At 39.7% G+C, this 19,016-nt stretch overlaps 1 protein-coding gene across 1 annotated transcript in view; it reads right to left on the bottom strand.

The window, feature by feature from the left end:
• Positions 1-14,968: 14,968 nt before the first annotated feature.
• Positions 14,969-19,016, bottom strand: part of XIRP2 (xin actin binding repeat containing 2) — a 72,519-nt gene continuing 68,471 nt past the window's right edge. The window contains exons 7-8 of the mRNA XM_039365404.1: positions 17,366-17,499; positions 14,969-15,106 (exon numbers count right to left, since the gene is read on the bottom strand). Of these exons, the coding sequence (XP_039221338.1) occupies positions 17,405-17,499 (95 nt within the window). The 3' untranslated portion in view covers positions 14,969-15,106; positions 17,366-17,404. The remainder of the gene's footprint in view (positions 15,107-17,365; positions 17,500-19,016) is intronic.

Consider the following 19,016-nt stretch of genomic DNA (forward strand, 5'->3'; position numbering starts at 1 on the left):
TGCTGGGACTGTTTACCACATGTAAGCAAACTCCCCAAATCATTTCACCTAGAATGCTCAGGTGGTCTATTTTTTTGTCTGCAAATAATTTTTCATTATTTCACAAGCCTGGGAAAGAGATGGGCCATGCTGATGGCCTCAATAGATTGCCCCTGCCAGTAATAGAAGCTGACCCTATGCCAGCTGTTAACATTCTATCCATCCAAGCCTTGCCAGAGTCCCCTCTGAATGCCAAGGATGTAGCCGCTGAATCGGGCACAGATCACGCACTTTCACGTGTCCTTTCTTGGGTTTTGTCTGGATGGCCTGAGCACTGTCCTAGTCCTGAGTTTCAGAGTTTCTGGTCTAAAAAGAACGAGTTGTCCACCTCTCAGGGTTGTCTGCTTTGGGGAAACAGAGTTGTCATTCCCACCTCAATGAGGACTAGGATCTTAGGTTCCCTCCACGAGGGTCATCCTGGCATTGTTCGAATGAAGGCCCTTGCGCGCAGCCACTTGTGGTGGCCTGGTTTAGACAAGGACATTGAGGCTAAGGTGCATGCATGCCACCTGTGCCAATGCTCTCGCCCAGAGATGCCCCAAGCTCCTGTGCATAGATGGGTGGAAACACAGTCCCCATGGTCTAGGGTGCACATTGACTACGCTGGGCCCTTTCAGGGCCAATTCTTCTTGGTCCTCGTTGACAGCCATTCAAAATGGCTTGAGGTTGTACCTGTCTCATCCACCACCACTGCAAAGATATTCAGGTACTGAGGGGGATTTTTGCTGCACACGGGCTCCCAGATGTCATTATGTCTGACAACGGCCCTCAATTTACTTCCTCCGAATTCCAAGCTTTCTTGCAGGCCAACATGATTCGTCATGCCACTTCTGCACCCTTCCACCCGTCCACCAACGGTATGGATGAACGCATGGTTCGCATCACCAAGGACGCCTTGAAGAAACTCACCTATGGGGACTGGCATCACAGGTTGGCTGACTTTCTCCTTTCTTATCGCACCACACCGTCCACTTCTACAGGGAGAAGCCCAGCTGAACTTCGCTGGGGGTGCAAACTGACTACGAAGCTTGACCGGTTGCATCCGGACAGACTACCTTTATCTACCTCACACCCTAGGGCACCTAGACAACTACTTGTGGGTGCCCGGTTTGGACTCGCAATTACGGGCCTGGTCATACATGGGTCCCCGCTTTTATTTCCAGGGTCACAGGTCCTCTATCCTACGAGGTAGCCCTGGACAACGGTCGTGTCCTGCGCCGGCACATCGACCAACTCCGCCCTAGGCGGGATCTTCCAGATGAGACTCCTGGGTCTTTTCCAGGGGGGGAGGGGGACCCTTTAGAGCAAAGGGAGGGGCACGAGCTGCTGCCCACCTCCACTGATGGAGCCACAAACGGCCCATTCCAAGATTCCGAGAGTGCCCCAAACAGGAATTCTAAGAGCCTATCCAACTACCAGGCATTCACGCCTACTCCAGCCAGGGAGTCACCCCGGGGGTACAATCACTATTCACCTGCACAGCACAGTACTCCAGTCAGGGAGGATACCCGGGAGCATCCCAATAAATCACCCCGCAAGAGAGCTGGCACATAATCCCCAGAGTTGGCCTGACCTTACCCCAAGTCCTACAGGGGGTCAAACATACAGGGAGGTGGTCGAGGAACCAAGTCCTGACCGCAACACCTCTAGCCCAAATCAGGGAGTAACTGAGTTTTGGGAAGGTACAGAAACCCACACGAGCCCGGACACAGAATGGGGTTTAGGGAATGGACAGCCTCCTGACAGGTCTTGGACGGACCTAGGAGGTTCTACAGAGACACCCAGCAGTGGCTATCACTTCAAGGGGCCCGAGGGCCTATAGCTAGGCAGGTCAACCAGGTCACAAAGTGACAGAAGCCCTGGCCTGATGAGCCCGGTGGGCGAGCCAGCAGGCCAGGCATTGGGGCACAGTCCTTGGAAGGCACCAAGGCAAGATAAGGAGAACGTCTCCCTTCAGTCAGAGAACACCTGTCAGAAACCCAGAGCTGAGAAGGTCACAGAGAGCAAGGAAATCTCCTAAGTACTTAGAGGATTACATAACATTGCTGGCTAAACAAAAGCCAGTAAACAGTAGGAGCACTGGGGAGTAGAACATTGCATCAAGAAATAATTGTATGTTGGTAGTAATCTTAGCCTGGGGGAAAGGGGTGTTATGTCCCGAGCCTTGCAAACGGGCTCGGGGCGTTTGCAGGCAGTTCTGGGCAGGTGCAAGCTGCCCGGGATCAGACAGGCTGTCGCCAGCACCTGTGCGCATGCGCGGGTGCTGGCGCGGGAAAAGTAACACATTGACCCGGGAATTGCCTATATAAGAGGCTGGGAGCTTTTGGGCGTTGCTGAAGCCTTCATCTGTAACCTGAACACAGAATAAAAGAAAACCGGAGAACTACAACTGCTTCTCGTGTCTTGCCTTTCGCGAAGGACTCAACAGGAAGAGAAAGGAAGGAAGGAAGGAAGGAAGGAAGGAAGGAAGGAAGGAAGGAAGGAAGGAAGGAAGGAAGGAAGGAAGGCTTTCATTCCTCTGTTTTCTGCATTGGTCAAAAAAAACACCTAGAATAGCATGACCAGTTCTAGGCACCACATTTTAGGAACTGCATTGACAAATCAGAGCATAGCTAGAGGGGAATAAGCAAGATAGTAAAGGGCCTGTAATTTAGGATGGTGAAGGGAGCCTGCAGGGAGTTGTGACAGCTCTCTTGAAATATCTAAAGGGCTGTCATTATGAAGATGGGGCAGAATTGTTCAAAATAGTTTCAGAAGTTAGAAAAAGGAACAATAGGTTGAATTACAAAGTTATAGATTTTGGTTGGGCATCAATAAACATCAATACTAACAGTAGGGACTGTTAAATTGTGGAACAGAACTGCCATGGAAGTATGGACTTGACGATCTCCAAGTGTCCTTCTACGACGTCTTAATTCTATGGTTGTGGAAGGAATGATGAAGGAATTCGTTTGAGGGTTTCAGAATGGCAGCCAGTGGATGATCAAATCAATAGACTTAGATAGCCACGTCATATTTGGAATGAAAAATATCCAGATGACCACTAGATGGCAGTAAAGAGATACAGAAAGGTCTATTTCTATCACATCTAGATTTTTACTGCGCAGTTACCCTAGCTCAAAGACTGGGTTTGTCGAAGGAACTTGGTAAGGTATTGCTTTTGAATGTTTTCTCTCTGGCTCTGCGAAACCCATATAATATGGCCTTTGATATAGCAGTATAGTGCTAGAAAACACCTATTAAAGATGGCTGTCTAAATACTACTACAGTATGTCATTGGCTCATCTGATTTAATAAATGGCAAAGGTGTTTCCATGGAAGAAATGCTGATTTACTTTTGAACTGATCAAAAGTATACTGAATATGTGTTGCAGGCTACCTCTTCTGTAGCAGAGGTTCATAGTGAATTAAATGTGGCTTTGACAAAGTGCTCAAGGAAACATGCCTGTAATGGTATTTCTACACAGAAGTTTTAGATTATTATCTCTCTTCTACTAAACTGATTTTCTTCTTAAAAGAAATACTTTCTCTCTAGTCAGAGCAAATGTGAAACATTGAATATCACTTTTAGTCATAGTTCTTTGGCAAGAGTGCAAAGTGGTAGTTGCAGCTGAATGTCTTGGTTCACAGACAGATCTGTCATTCACAGGGGAATTGTTACAGAGGGGTGTGTGTAACAAATTTGCAAGCTGCCAAATTTGCAAGCTGCCATAGCAGCCTCTTTTTTCATGGCAGCAGCTTTCTGTAAAATGGGAACTAGCATTACCATTATGATAAATTTAAAAATCAATTTTGTGGAGTGATGGACCCTCATGAGTCCATCTAAGGAAATGTGTGAAATTTCTTGGAGGAGTTAGGTATATTCTTAAATTGACATAGGGATTAATTAAAGGACTCACTCAACTCCCCCTCAACATGGTGTGTTCCACTAATTCATAAAGTTTTGCTTCGGTTTAACAAATTGTGTGAAATTAACCATTACGTTTGTAATCCATGGCTTAAGGTTTAGCATGTTGAGTGAACCCAGCCAATGATGTTTTAGCTAAACTTCATTAAATAAATCATGACTTACTGTGATGTCGAAATACAGGCCCATATTTGAAAACCTACCACACTCACCTAATCCATAGTGCAAGTTTTCCAAATGGATTGTTCTCCACATGTAACTTCCAGAATTCCTACCCAGAATTCTCAAAATGTCATCGGATCCAGGACGTCCAGCCCTCACACCCTGCAGATTCTCCCGTTCCTAACATGTCTATTCATTCTACTGCTTTAGTCTGATTTCCTCAGGAGTTATTTTAGCATACCCGCAATTATATCGGATTCTCACTTTATCCAAAACTTGGCAAGAGAGAGAAGTGTCAATCTCCCCCCCCCCCCCGCTCAGCCTGTTACTGAATATTTCCAAAGTCATTACAGGACAAATGATTTTCCCCCAATTTCTTGAGCTGCAAATTTTTATGCTAACAACTCTGCATAGCCCTTGCTGGTTCTGTTTTATTTTAGCATTCATTTTCTTTCAGTCATTTGTCTTCACTGAAATTGATGAGGATTTAGGCAAGTGATCCATGTGTTTCATTTCAGGTATGGATGAGCTGCCTTGTTTTTATGTCCTTCAGGAGAGATTTACAGTGCAGCTTAAAGTTTTAGACTATTGTGTAACATGAAAAGAAACCTATATATGGAAAAAGCTTTTCTATAAATGCTTTGGACCTGTAATCATGTGTGCCACAGATTTTATGTTTGCAAACTCACAGTTCTTGCCAATCGTGCTGCAAGATAGAATTAGACTATATACAATATTTCTGTGGTAAAAGATGCCACTCCTTCCCACTATAAAAATGAGGGACATAATCATCATAAATAGTATTGGTGATAATATTTATTATTTATATACTTAAAATGTTCATATAGCTGAACTGCTGAAGAAACCTCCAGGGCTTTAGAAATTATGTGTTCAGGGATAAGAGGAGAAAAAGCAAATCTTTAGAAATATACTTTTTCACACAGTTTATCAAAGAATCAGACTCCTATAGGCCTAGTGAGTCTAGCTTTCTTCAGGCTGATGCCTAATAGATCTTCTTCTGGACCAGCTCTCCTATAAACAGGGCTTTTTTTTTTTTTGTCATAGAATACCCAGAATGGAGTTCCGGCACCTTTTTTGGATGGAACCTTGTAGGGTAGGCAAGGCGTGTGTGTGTGTATGACGTGTGTGAGTTCCGGCACCCTTTTTTTTTTTACAAAAAAAGCACTGCCTATAAATATACTCAATGGCCACTGTAGCCAAAGAATCTCATATTTGAATAATATGCAGTGGCACTCTATGCTGTTCCTGTAAAACGTTATTTAGCTATACTAATTCCATACCTCAGACTTGCACAAAGCAATGAAAAGCCAACCTGTAATTGCCTCACTTTAGGTTTCAAACGATGGATAATCACTGGGAATCAACCAACTGGCCAGACAGAGAGTGCAAAATGCCAACATGAGCTACCAGAGATCCTGGAGCAACAAAAAAATAAAACTAAAAATCTTTCACTGCCATGCTGTAATAAAGAAACTGCATAATGCAAGCAAATAAATACATTAATGCAAACTGTTAAGGCTCCTTCCCACAGGTTCATTTTGTGGTCATTTGAAAAAATAAACAACTGATTGACTGCTACGAAGGTAACCCAGTTGCAAAGACCCCATTTTGCTGTTGCATTAAAAAGCTTCTTGAAGATGGGAGAGTTAAATGATGGCATGTCAACATTTCTGTAACCAGGCTCTTTCCCCAATAAGTTTAATCCTGATTGCATATTTCTGTAGTGCTTAGAGCTAGAAGGGAGGAAGACATATGTTTTAAATAATTCTTACATTAAGTACTAGGAATAGATTTTTGAAGCTCTGGGCTTGTAAAGCATGGTACCTAAAGCAGAGGAGGAGGAGGAGGAGGAGGGATGGATGACACTGAAGTGGCAGTTTCACAAAAAGGAGGAAGCACATTCCAAGGAGGGGGGTGAGACAAGAGGCAGACCAGCCTGATGCTGGATAGGAGACAGAGGGAGAGAGTCAGCTTAGCCACTCTCTAGAATTTCTGTTGGAGTGAGAGTAGTAAAAGTTTGGCCTGGGTAAGCCAAATAAAGAATTCAACTTTGGCCAGATTATTTTTATGTCACTCTTCTGCATCCATCTTGCCACTCTCAAGGCGATCACTAGCAGACACAGAGCAAGATCACAAGATATTTAGAGCGCAATGATATGACATACAGATATATCATCCTGACTGAAATATTTGTTAGCTCAATGTAAATGAAATGCCAGCCACTTAGGCAGGATTTAAATTTAGGAGAGAATACCATGTGCCTATGTTAACCATTTCCAAAGAAAGAACAGGTTAATAGAAAAGTGCAGTGGGAAGGAAGTCCAATAGGCACACAATTTATCCCTTTAAACAGAAGCAAAGAGAAAGAGGCTTCATGTATATACTGTATTCAGGAACAGATTTGATACTTTAAATGAAATACAACTTCCTATGACCGTTCTCAGAAAATGGGATCCATCTACATTTCCCTACAAATAGGTTACATCCAGACATGTTATTTGAACAATTTTCAAGAGCATCAAAAATGAATTGTTACAAGCCCTGAACAATTCAAATGCTATTTCCGAGACATCATATTTACAATATTTTATGGATGATTGGGGAGCTTCTCCTACCCCTACCTTTTAAGGAGTCATACGAATTGGGCTACTTCAGTGGTGTTTCATTTCCATTGGTATTGCAGAAAGCTTTTTTCACCATCATTTTGGCCAATGCCCATTTTATACATTAGCTGAAGAGTGGAGAATATAAGACTCTTCAGATATAGCTCTCCCAACAACCTCAGCCTAATAAGTGATATTTAGGGAAGATAGGAAAATCAGATTTCATATCTACACCCTATCTAACTACAGGCAATGTAGTCAAATGTATTCCACAATATGCTACCTAGCATTTGCAGTCTCCACCCACTTTGAATTTTGTCTTCGCCTTTGAAATAAGAAAGGACAAATTTCTTATTTCAGAGAACAGATCCTTAAGATAGCACAGATAAGAATAGTGCAGAATTATACAGATTATGTCAGAAAAGCTAAAGTTTAGAATTAACTGAGAAAGCTAACAAAAAGGGTTCTTTTTTTATGTCTGTTCAAAGTAAAACAGTAGAAAAAAAATCAATATACCATCAGATTGGTGAAGTCTCAAAATGCTAACAGATGAGAAAGAAAAGGCAGGGCAACTCAATTTCTTTTTTGGTTCAGACTTATCCCTTAAGCATACAGGTAGTCCTCGAGTTACAAGTGTAATGGAGCCTGCCCATTCCACTAGTAATTCAAAAATTCATGGGAGTGAATCTTGTACCTCGAACGAGATCATTCTCTTGCTCACTAAAACTCACGTGCTCATTAAGTGAACATGAGGTATTTCAGGGTGGGGAAGGCCATGGAGGGCCTAGTGATGGAACAGGTCCCAAAGGCCTTCCTGACCCACTAAGATACCTCATGCTTCCCCCTCCCTTCCTGCCATGCTGGACGCATCTTGAAAAGATCCATCTCCTCTCTGCCATGGTACCTGTTACCGCCCAGATCTGAGGCTGGGGGATGCTTCTGCGGCCTTCCAGTAGCCTGATCTGGGTGCCAGAGGCCTTCTCCAGGCTGCTGCTGCCTGAAAACAGACTGCTGGAGGGCCACGGAAGTGTTCCCCCAGACTCAGATCTGAGCAGCAGCAGCAGCAGCCTGGAGAAGACCTCCGGCGCCTGGATTGTGCTGCCAGAGGGCTGTGGAAGCGTCCCCCAGCCTCAGATCTGGGTGGCAGCAGCCTAGAGAAGGCCTATGACATCCCAATCCAGCCTCTGGAGGCACATGGAAGCGTCCCCCAGCTTTAGTTCCGTTCTCTGTTGCAGAAAACAGAGGCCTAAAGTACCATGAGATCAGTAGGATGAGATCTCACCCCACTGATCTTACATGATCTTGCGTTACTTTAGGCCTCCATTCTCTGCAAGCGCACCGAAGGCCTGGAGCAGCCAAGAAAGCAAAGGATCTCGATCTTCGCAGGGTGAGTATTGAAGGCCTGGTTCCCAGGGAGACCTAGGGCGGGGATGGGGAGGGAGGGAATAACCAGGGTGAATGTTGCAGAGCCTCTGCGGTCACTCGTAAGGGCGAACGACTGCCTGGTGCTGCAATATTCGTAATTTCAGGACTTGCTCATAAGCACTAGGAGGCACTTATTGCGTAACTTTGAATGAGTGTTAAGTGAACACTTGTAATTTGGGGATTACCTGTATATAGGTTTCACCAAGAAATTCTACTGGAACATTGTGAAAAGCAGAATGAAAAGGTAGGAGTTGAGTTAGCCATGGATAGAAACATGGTCAGAGAAAGCTATTTACCTTATTTTTATATAATTAATTGATGATGGATTGAATATTTAAGTGTTATCTTTAACAAACATTCCAGAGGATTGGTGAAGTGCCCTATGACTAGAAGAGGACAAAGAAGAGCAATTGAGATGATTAAAGGCCTGGAGTCTAAAACATATGAAGAACTGTTGCAGGATTTGGGAATGGCCAGTCTAAAGAAAAGGAAGATTAGAGAGACTGCCACAAGGAGGAGGGAGGGTGTCAATTTATTTAGAACAACTTGCCTTCAGACTTTGTGGGTGCTTCATCGCTCGAGGTTTTTAAAAAGAGACTGACAGCCACTTATCTGAAATTATATAGGGACTCCTGCTTGAGCAGGGGGCTGGACTAGAAGACCTCCAAGGTCCCTTCCAGCACTATTCTGATTCTGATTATTAAATATTAACTCAATTTTCTAGAAAGAAGAAAAGGAGGACACAGCCAGTTTTATAGGAGTATCTTAGAAGAACCTAAAGAGATTGATCTGTAAGCATGCTGAAAACAATGCAGTAATTACAAGAAATAATCAGGGATTTGTCAAGAACATGTCTTGACAGATTAATCCTCTATATCCCTCTTTCTCCCTGGCATTTTAACTTCTTTAATAAATCATGGGAATGCTGTAAATATATTTTGGTTTCAACAAAGTATGTGCCAAAGTATCTCACAACATTCTGATTTGCAAGTTACTTATCGTGAGCTGATGTTTAAGCTGATGACTGACTTGAAAATCTGGGGGGGGGGCAGATGCATTGAGATAATTCTTAGTATAACCCTTTACTTTTCAATATTCGATAGATGATGTGGTATAAGTCATTTGTTGAGATGGTCAGCTATAGAAATCAACTAAATAAATAAGATTTTTTTTATATAAAAGTTCAAGGTGAAACAAGAGTGGGATGGCTAAAACCAGGGCTTTTCTTCTCATAGAACGGCCAGAACGGAGTTCCGGCACCTTTTTTGGATAGAACCTTGTAGGGTAGGCAAGGCGGGTTGTATGATGTGTGTGAGCTCTGGCACTTTTTTTTTTTTTTTAGAAAAAAAGCACTGGCTAAAACTTTAGATGATAGAAATAAAATTTTTAAAAAAGCATCTTGCTAGAATAACAGGTTGAAAATAACAGAATGAAATTTAACAGCAAATTTTAGAATATTTTGCTAAGAAAAATAAAATGCATGGATATAGGAAGAGAGATACATGTATTGGTATACTGTCTATACAGCATACATGTGCCTGTAAAAAAAAGGTAAATGCATTTTTATATCTATAATGAGCATATCACTGAAGTAATGCTTCCATTTTATTCTGCATTGGTCAAGTGCTGTATCAAGGACACCACATTTTAAGAATGATGCAGACCAGAACAAGTTCAAAGAAAAGCAGTGGGCATGTGGAGAGAAGTTTGGGAGCTGAGTCCTATGAGCTGAGATTTAAGGAGATGAGTTTAGCCTTGAGAATGCTGAAAGAAGAAATATAATAGAGTTCTTCAACTGAAGAACTGAATAAATGTTATATAATGGAAGGTTAAAAAAAAAACACCTGTTCTTCATTGTTCCAAACAGGAGGATACAGAATGACGGATTTGACTCACAAAACTCAGAATCTGATTAAATAACAGAAAGAAAAGCCATAACAGAAGGAACAGTTTTACAATGGAAACAATCCTGTTTTGGTCCCCACGATATAAAAAGAAAATGTTGAGACACTAGAAAGAGTGCAGAGAAGAACAACAAAAATGATCAGGGGGCTGGAGGCTAAAACATATAATGAACAGTTGCTGGAATTGGGTATGTCTAGTTTAATGAAGAGAAGGATGAGGGGTGACATGATAGCAGTGTTCCAATATCTTAGGGGCTGCCACAAAGAAGAGGGAGTCAACCTCTTCTCCAAAGCGCCTGAAGGCAGGACAAGAAGCAATGGATGGAAACTAATCAAAGAGAGAAGCAACCTAGAACTGCCTGAGCAGACGGTTGGGCTAGAAGACCTCTAAGCTCCCTTCCAATTCTGTTATTCTATTCCAATTTCCCAGAGAGGTGATAGACTCCTCTACATTGAATGTCTTCAAACAGCTGATTACCTCTCAGGGAAACCTTAATTTTGATTCCTATACTGAGCAGGGAGTTGAGAATTTGGACACATGATGTGAAGACCTAGCTATCTGATGATCTACCACAAAGTGGATAGATTTACTTAAAGTGGCTAAGGGTCAGAACATCCAAAAGGCCAGATTTAGGACATATGTCATGGGAAAAAAATTATGTGGTCACCAAGTACTTGACAGTACATAATCAATTAATGTTATGATTCCATCATTATGTAAAATCTCTCTCATGCGATTCCATTTAAACAGAGAGGTTTCTAATTTATGATTCTGATAATTCAAACTTCACATTTATGTGCAAAAAAATGTGCTGGTTCGTTCTTTTATATCGTGAAAGTGCAGCCCCAAATAGGTGGCTGTTTATTCTGTAACTTTTCTTGCTCTCACCCTGATGCCTCTGAACTCGGAGCAGTCTTCTTTCAATTGGATAAATGAACATGCAAATGTTTATTTTCTAATCTGCATGGAATAAAGTAAATTAGAAATATATTCAAAAGTATGTGAAATAATAGAAAATACTTGTATTTTAGATTTTAGATTTTGACAGTGGTTTACTTTCCAAGCTTGCAATTTAGTTTCCAAATGTTTTGTTATCAGGCTAAGTAACATCATCGGTAGGACTTTGGTAGAAGTGTCTTGTTCTATTCCTTTTTAGCTTATATATGTCTTGTGTGCTAGTGTGGTCAGTTGGTTGCGTGATTGGCCATTCGTTTGGTGCTATATTTAAATTCTGAGAAGCTGACTGATTCCCTTGTTGATTGGTCAATCAACAATTGGTCAAGAATGTGGCTGCTTAGAGTCTATGAATTGAAGCAGCATGAAAGTCCAAATAAAGAAATAGCCACATACTGTACAGTATATGTTTCAGTTAGAACATTGGTGTTTGGAGAGAGAGGAAGGGGAATAAAATTCTTCAATCTCTCTAACATCTAGTCAGCATCTACTGTCTTTATAAATTCATAAATGCAGCCCAATTCTTGTGCATAAATGTAACCAAAGATCTTACATTTTTATCATGTTTATCTTCTCCATATGCAGGATGTGATGATAGATGTTAGGACTTGAAGATTAATCAGTGAAAATGAATGAATAAATAGCAAATAAATGTTTGTGTAAATAAAATGCTGTTTCACATTATTTGTGGTTAAGATACGATGTTTAACTTTCACATTAATGAGGGTCACTGGTTCATGCAGCTTGAAAAGTTGATGATGATGATTTATTGGGAACACTTAAGAATATTACTAACTGGAGTCTCTGTGCACCAATGTAATCTTCCAGTGAATACTAGTTTTAAAAGTGGAGCTTAGAAACTAATACTGTGGGAAATAGCTCATCATTGTGGCTATATCTTGATTCTGTAAGGGAGGTATTGGGCCACTTAATATCAATTATTAGAGTATTGGAGTATCATTCCTCAAGATCACATGTCCTTAAGTCCTCCTTATGACTTCTGGTTTGGCAATGTTGCAAACAAGATGTTGAACAGTTTATATTTTCAACAAGAATAATGTAACAATAAGAGAAGAATAATTCTGAAAATCAAATTTTGCTGTATGGTTACTATCCATTTTTTAAATATTTACTGCCAAGTAATTGTTGTATTCTAAAAGGATTCAAATAATTTGCTATACAGTAACTAATCTTAAAGTGCAATGTGTTTAAAAATAAATTCAGAAATGGCATTTTGTAAAGTGCTTTTTATTCAGTTTTGTCAATTGCCTAATGAAGTAAGCAAGCTTGGCTAACCTAGAAAAACCATTTTATTCAGTACATAAGGACAAGCATCAATGTTGCTAAAGTGACTAGGTACACACAGATTCTAAAACTGAGCTTGGTTTGCTTTCCAAAAAGTTGGACTAATCTGGTAAATTAACATTAGTTCATCAGCTCACCATTTCTGTTAATATTTTCCATGTTGTTCTCCCTTCTCCCTTTTGACTTTATTGCTGAACAAAGTCCAGTGAAATTTAAGTGAGTTCATTTCCTATTGGATTCAGTGGAAGATAATCAGCTTAATTTTCTTTCATTAAAGGAAAAGAGAGTTAATATCCTATATTTCTGGGAGCAAAGTCCATTAAACTTAATGGGACTTATTTCTCAGTAGACATGAATAGAATTGAACTGTTAATGTGTAATCCCATGCATCTTTTTTGTCAATTGTATTCAGCAATGCACATTTCAGGTTTTGTTGGTTCTGCTCCTTCTTGTTGGTTTTCAAGGAACAAAATGTGCATGTTACATGGCCTGAAAACGTTCAAGGCAAATGTACTCTAGGAAAACAAAAAATAAAGACTATAATTCATAAATGGTGAGGGAACTATAGTGCATTTTGATCATTTAGTTCAATTGAATACTTGTATTTCAATATTTCTTGGAAAAAAAGGGTGTAATGCTTATAAGCTAAAAAAAAAAAACAAAAAACCCTAATGTACTTACTATATCATAGAACAGCTTTGTTACAGTAAAACAGTAGGTGAAAAAATAATTTTAGAAATATTTGTCTAGCGCTTAGAGCACACCAGGTGCATAATCTCTGAATTCATTACAATGGTTAAAGCATAACACTGAAATAGTGCAGTAATAAGAGAATCTTACAGCTTGTTTTCAAAGAGTAGATAAATGTTCATCACTTGGCTGCAATTCTAAGTGATGGCTTCCATATGTAATGGGAATGGAAATGCTCACAGATTTTATTTACGCTTCGTCATCTTAAAAATATACTTTTCATTTTACTCCCTGAAAGGTGACTTGCATACACCTATGAAGTAATCCTTAATAACTATAAAGGAAAATAAAAGTACAGGTATGTATCTTTCAAATATATATGAAATGACTCTAGATATACATAGATTCTAATGAATTTTAAGCAAATTAAGTTCAAGCATGTTTTCCAGTACAAATGTAGATAATTATTTCTTTCAAAATTCTGGTAGGTAACTAGATTGAAAATATATATTCCACAAATTAAAGATACATAAGTTTTTAACCAATTCTTCAAAGAAAATTACCAATTTGCTTTGGTCAGTCCAAGGGCACATATTAATGATCGTCATTCTGACAGCTTTTTTAAATTTGCTCACATTTACTTGGGTGGCCTAATCTGATTTGTTCTTTTTGAGATGACAAAACAACTCTATCATTTAAGCTCAGCAAATCTAAATATCCACTTTCATCTTTTTGCATTCCTTTCCTTCACGCTGACAAATTGTACTATGGTAATCCATGCAGTCTTCAGAACGTGGAACATCAACATTTTCGGTTGGGGCTATAGAGCCAAATAGACCAATTCTGTCATTTCCCGGTAAAAATTCTGTTGCCGCTTGATCACAAGAAATAGCACCTAATGTTTTGACATATTTCATTGATTCTGTACTATCTGGTAATTTGCCTTCAAAAGGAAATACTGCAACATTCACTTCCTTTAAAATGACTTTGTTGTTAATGCATTGTTTTTCACAATGGGCATCTTCATTTTTCTGCCGAATAAGACTCTCTGAGGTAATGAAATGCTCTCCTTTGATGCTTTCTTCAATGTCTGTGAGATTGAAAACCTCTGTGGAAAAGCCGACTTCCGAGTCAGGTATGTAGAGCACCTCTGAATTTACCTCACATCTTTCTAGTCTTTCAAATGTAGATTGGGAGGCAGGATTCTTTTCCTGACCCACTACTGTAAGTGGGACCATCCTCGAATGATGTTCCCTGACTATAGAGTTTGTGATGTGGAAAAGTAGTTTGAAAGCCATTATTATCATTGTTATTGTTGTTGTTATTATTCATAGTACTGTTTTGATTACTCTGCCATTCATCATCATCATCATCATCAGTGTTTGTAACTGGTATAACTTCAGCAACATTAGTTTCATTATTTTCTCCATCTTTCTCCTTGTTAGTACTTTGCACGACCACCTTATCATTGCTTTCACTTGCTTTTTCCTTCTCTGAGTCATTAGCCACATCTGCTCTCTTTTGCATGATTCCATTCTCGTCACTGCATGTCTTTGCTGTCATAACATTAGTAGGTTCCTCTTCCTTAGGCACAGGAGTGGGAGAGGAATGGTTGTCTGAATGTAGATGGCTATTACCATTTGCGAACTGTTGTTGGCTTGTGTCACCCACAAAAAGATTCGTATTAATTCTGTCAGTCTCATATTCAGAAATTTCAGGGGGCCATTTTGGTTTATTTACTGTAACCATGTCACTTGAGAGTGAATTTTTGGGAGTTTCTATAGACGGAGGCCACATAATGTTTAATTTGCCCCTCTCTGTATTCTGTTTTAAATTATCATTCATAGTTTCACAATGGACTTGTGGATTGCCAGCAAGCTGCATATGAGCAGTTGTTTTATTCACTTTTGATATGGATTTATGAACTTCTTTAGCAGGAGCACAACTAATAGGGCCTTTCTGATTTTTGGAAATCCATAATTCTTTATGTTGCTTGTGTCCGAAGCCTTCATCGTAATTTCCTTTGGATTTGAAAAGTTGCTTAAAATGTGGTTTGCAATATATTTTACCATGGAGAGAAGCATAATTTCCTAAGCTGTCAAATCAAAGAAAAAATGTTTTAGAGTATTTTTCAATCATAAACAGTCCAAGAACGTTTTAGCTGTAATTAATTGTAATTGTAGTATTTATAAATATATTTCTCTCTCCCCCCCTCTCTCTCTTTCCATATTATACCAATAAATTAAATAATATTGTTAGATCAATACTTAGTCATATGTTGGATTTAAGCCATGATGAATATTTATGGGATTGCTCAGCATATGATTTAATCTAACTCCAAATTGTGCACTTTTAAGATTGGGCTTTAAATGCTTAATTTCACTCTTCATGAAATAAGTAGCACAGAATAGATCAAAGAAGTCTTTTTCTTAGTGTATTTTAAAGCAAAATATTTTGAAAGTTAGTTATAAATTTGACAGCTGGAGGATCAATTCTGTGTAGCTCCATGATTTTAACAGAATTGCTACATGCTCAACATTTTCTATTCATTGTGGAAATTAAAAAGAAGTTCCAATAGAATAGACTATTTGTAGCTCAGGACTAAAGTATGGGGTCTTTAGTGCTCTCTGAGCTTGGTGGTTTTCTTGCAGATGTTTCATTACCTAACTAGGTAACAACAGTGCTAGAAAGGTGTGGGGTTTGTTCTTATTTTTAATATTAGTGGCTTGCTCTGTCAGTGGGATTAATCTTGGTAGTTCCTTGATTAGGCTGTTTACTGTTAGCTTATTTGTCTGTATTTGTAGCTCCTCGATTGGGTATTGTTTACTTCTTGATTGTTGGTCTAGGGTTAATCATAGTGTTAATTTCTGCTCATTTTTTAAGACAATCATCTGCAATCATCTGCAGTCAGAAGACACAATAAAAACTTCTTAATTTCACAACACATGGACAGAGTCAACCATGGCGTCAACTGGGAAACTGAGCATTCTAGACCAAGCCAAGTCCCCAAACACCAGAGAATTCGTGGAGGCCTGGCACTCAGACAAATCAGCCATCCCATTCAATAGGAAAATCAATTAACCTTACCAAAGCAGACTAACAAGGTAACAGTAAACAACAGCCTAGTGAAGGAAGCACCAAGGACATTCCCACCAATACTGATAGGGCAGGCCACTAGTAAATAAAAATAAGGGCAAACCCCATTCCCTTCAAGCACTGATGACATTACCTAGTTTGATAATGAAATATCTATAAAAAAAACCCCAAGTTTTCTAATGTGTGCAGCAGCAACCAAAAAAGCTAATACAATCCTGGGTTGTATAAACAGAGGCATAGGATCAAGATCACATGAAGTATTATTACTGCTTTATAAAACCCTAGTAAGACCACACCTTGAATACTGCAGCCAATTTTGGTCACCATATCACAAAAAAGATGCTGAGGGTTTGGAAAAAAATCAGAGAAGAGCAACTAAGATGATAAAAGGCCTGGAGACTAAAACATACAAAGAACGGCTGCAGGACTTGGGTTTTGGCTAGTCTAAAGAAAATAAGAAATAGGGGAGACATGATAGCTGTGTTCCAGTATCTGAGGGGCTGCCACAAGGTAGCCAGGTTGTTCACCAAAGCACCGGATGGAAGGACGAGAAACAATGATTGGAAACTGATCAAAGAGAGAAGCAACCTGGAATTAAGGAGAAACTTCCTGACAGTGAGGACAATCAGCCAGTGGAACAGCTTACCCCCAGAAATCCTGTGTGCTCCATCACTAGAGATTTTTAAGAAGAGACTAGACATTTACCTGTCTGAGACGATATCGGTTCTCCTGCTTGAGCAGGGGGCTAGACTAGAAGACCTCCAAAGTCTCTTCCAGATCTATTCCATTCCATTCCATCCCATCCCAGTTCCAGTTCTATTCTATTCTATTCTATTCTATTCTATTCTATTCTATTCTATTCTATTCTATTCTATTCTATTCTATTCCTGGAGGCAAGCTGTTCCGCTGGTTAATTGTCCTCACTGTCAGGAAGTTTCTCCTTAATTACAGGTTGCTTCTCTCTTTGATCAGTTTCCAACCATTGTTTCTCGTCTTTCCCTCGGGTGCTCTGGTGAACAACGTAACCTCCTCTTCCTTGTGGCAGCCCTTCAGATACTGGAATACTGCTATCATGTCTCCCCTATTTCATGCTCTGACAAAGCAGAAGTTAAGTGATCCAACACAGTCTTTCGGGGGATAGAGTTTAGTGGCACCACTAAAAATATTGATTTGTTTTCAACATCTCAAGTGTCATTCATTCATTCAACTGAAATAACATTCATGAATGTTAACATTTTAATTGCTCACACCATCTTACCTTAATTTGCTACCGCAATGGTGACACCGAAAACATGATTTATGGAAAATCTGCTTGTCGGCCACTAGGCACTCCATTGGATAAACTCTCTTTTGACAAAGTAGGCATGTTTCCTTTCCCTGAAGTTGCAGTTTCTGGAAATAAATGAGATGATGTCAGTGCTATATATTGTTATATTTCTTTTCTTCAGGCTATGCACAAAAAGTTGCAATATTATTAAGAAACCTGAGAACCTTCACTCCTAAATAATGAACCCTTAAGCTTCCTGTGAGTCACATTACCATGAAATAAATTCTTTGTTTCGACTAATGCTGGACTTTTATATTTATTTGAAGACACTTTAATATTTTCAATAAAGTGAAGGTAAATGAATGCACGAATGACTCATGCTTTCTTTCTATTTTTACATTTCCGTTGCAATGAAGGCTTGTGACATTTTCCCATTGGAAACACATCCTCTCTGTCTTCCTATTCACAATGGAAATGCTTCTATTTCACTGCAAGTTTGATTATGTACAGGAAGAACAGAAAGCATTTTTAAAGGACTGAATCCACAGTATTGAACAATAATGCAGATTTCTTAAAATGCAATTCACTTTGGGGGAACAAGACCAGTCTTCCATGGACTGGGCTCATGACAACAGCACTGTTGATCTTTTGTGTGGGTAATGAGATTTCTACCCTGTTTATAAATGAATCTGCTGTTTGAGTTTTTTATACCTTCAAGGAAATCGGTTCGTTTTGCACTGACCAAGATTTTATTCTTCTACTCTCCATGGCTGAAGCTGCAGATGGTGGATTTTGAAGGTAATCGGAGATGATGGAGATGAAGAATTTTGAACGTAATCGGAGAGATAGCTTCCAGCACCATTCTACTTTTCAGAGTGCTCCCTGCTATTGTTTGTGAGTACTTTTCCAAGAAGAGCCCTGATCCACAACATCATTTTATTTTTATTTTCTAGAACTCACAGTCTAGACTACATTAGGCTTAGAATTCATTGTCTCCTGGTTGCTAGCTTGGTACCTTAGCCACTAAATCAAACTGGCTATTCCACTTTCCCACAGTGCCTCAGATTAAAATCATGCCAGAGGCACTCTGGGAGATTAAAGCCAGTAGCTAAAATTTTTCACTAAAATCTTGGGGGGGGGGGGGTAGGGGGAAATCAAAGGAAATCCAGAAGAAATTATCTCCAGTTCTCAAAGAAATTTTCCAGTTTTCCCAAGCATGGTTAGGACATAGAGTTTCAGATACACATTTTTATTCTGGCAAAATTCTCTTCAAACCTACTTTCTAGGTGCCAGTTCACAATTTTCAAGAAAAATTTTGTGCCCTGCAGGGAGACCTAATGGGCAGGAGGGAAAAGGAGAAGGGGTAAAATCTTACTTTGTTCCATTTGCAATTTATGAGAGTCATCTGTTATTTTTTTTTTTTACAGAGGTAACCTTACAATTTACAATGGTACTAAAAAATAGCTTTGTGACCAATCCTTTCATTTATGACCATCACAACATTACAGAATAATAGAGTTGGAAGGGACCTTGGAGGCCTTTTAATCCAACCCCCTGCTCAAGCAGGAAACCCTATATTATTTCAGACAAATGATTGTCCAGTCTCTTCTTAAAAACTTCCAGTGGTGGAGCACCCACAACT

Source organism: Crotalus tigris, unplaced genomic scaffold (assembly GCF_016545835.1).
Source record: "Crotalus tigris isolate CLP2741 ecotype Arizona unplaced genomic scaffold, ASM1654583v1 scf7180000020074.1721668, whole genome shotgun sequence".
Taxonomy (NCBI): Eukaryota; Metazoa; Chordata; class Lepidosauria; order Squamata; family Viperidae; genus Crotalus; species Crotalus tigris.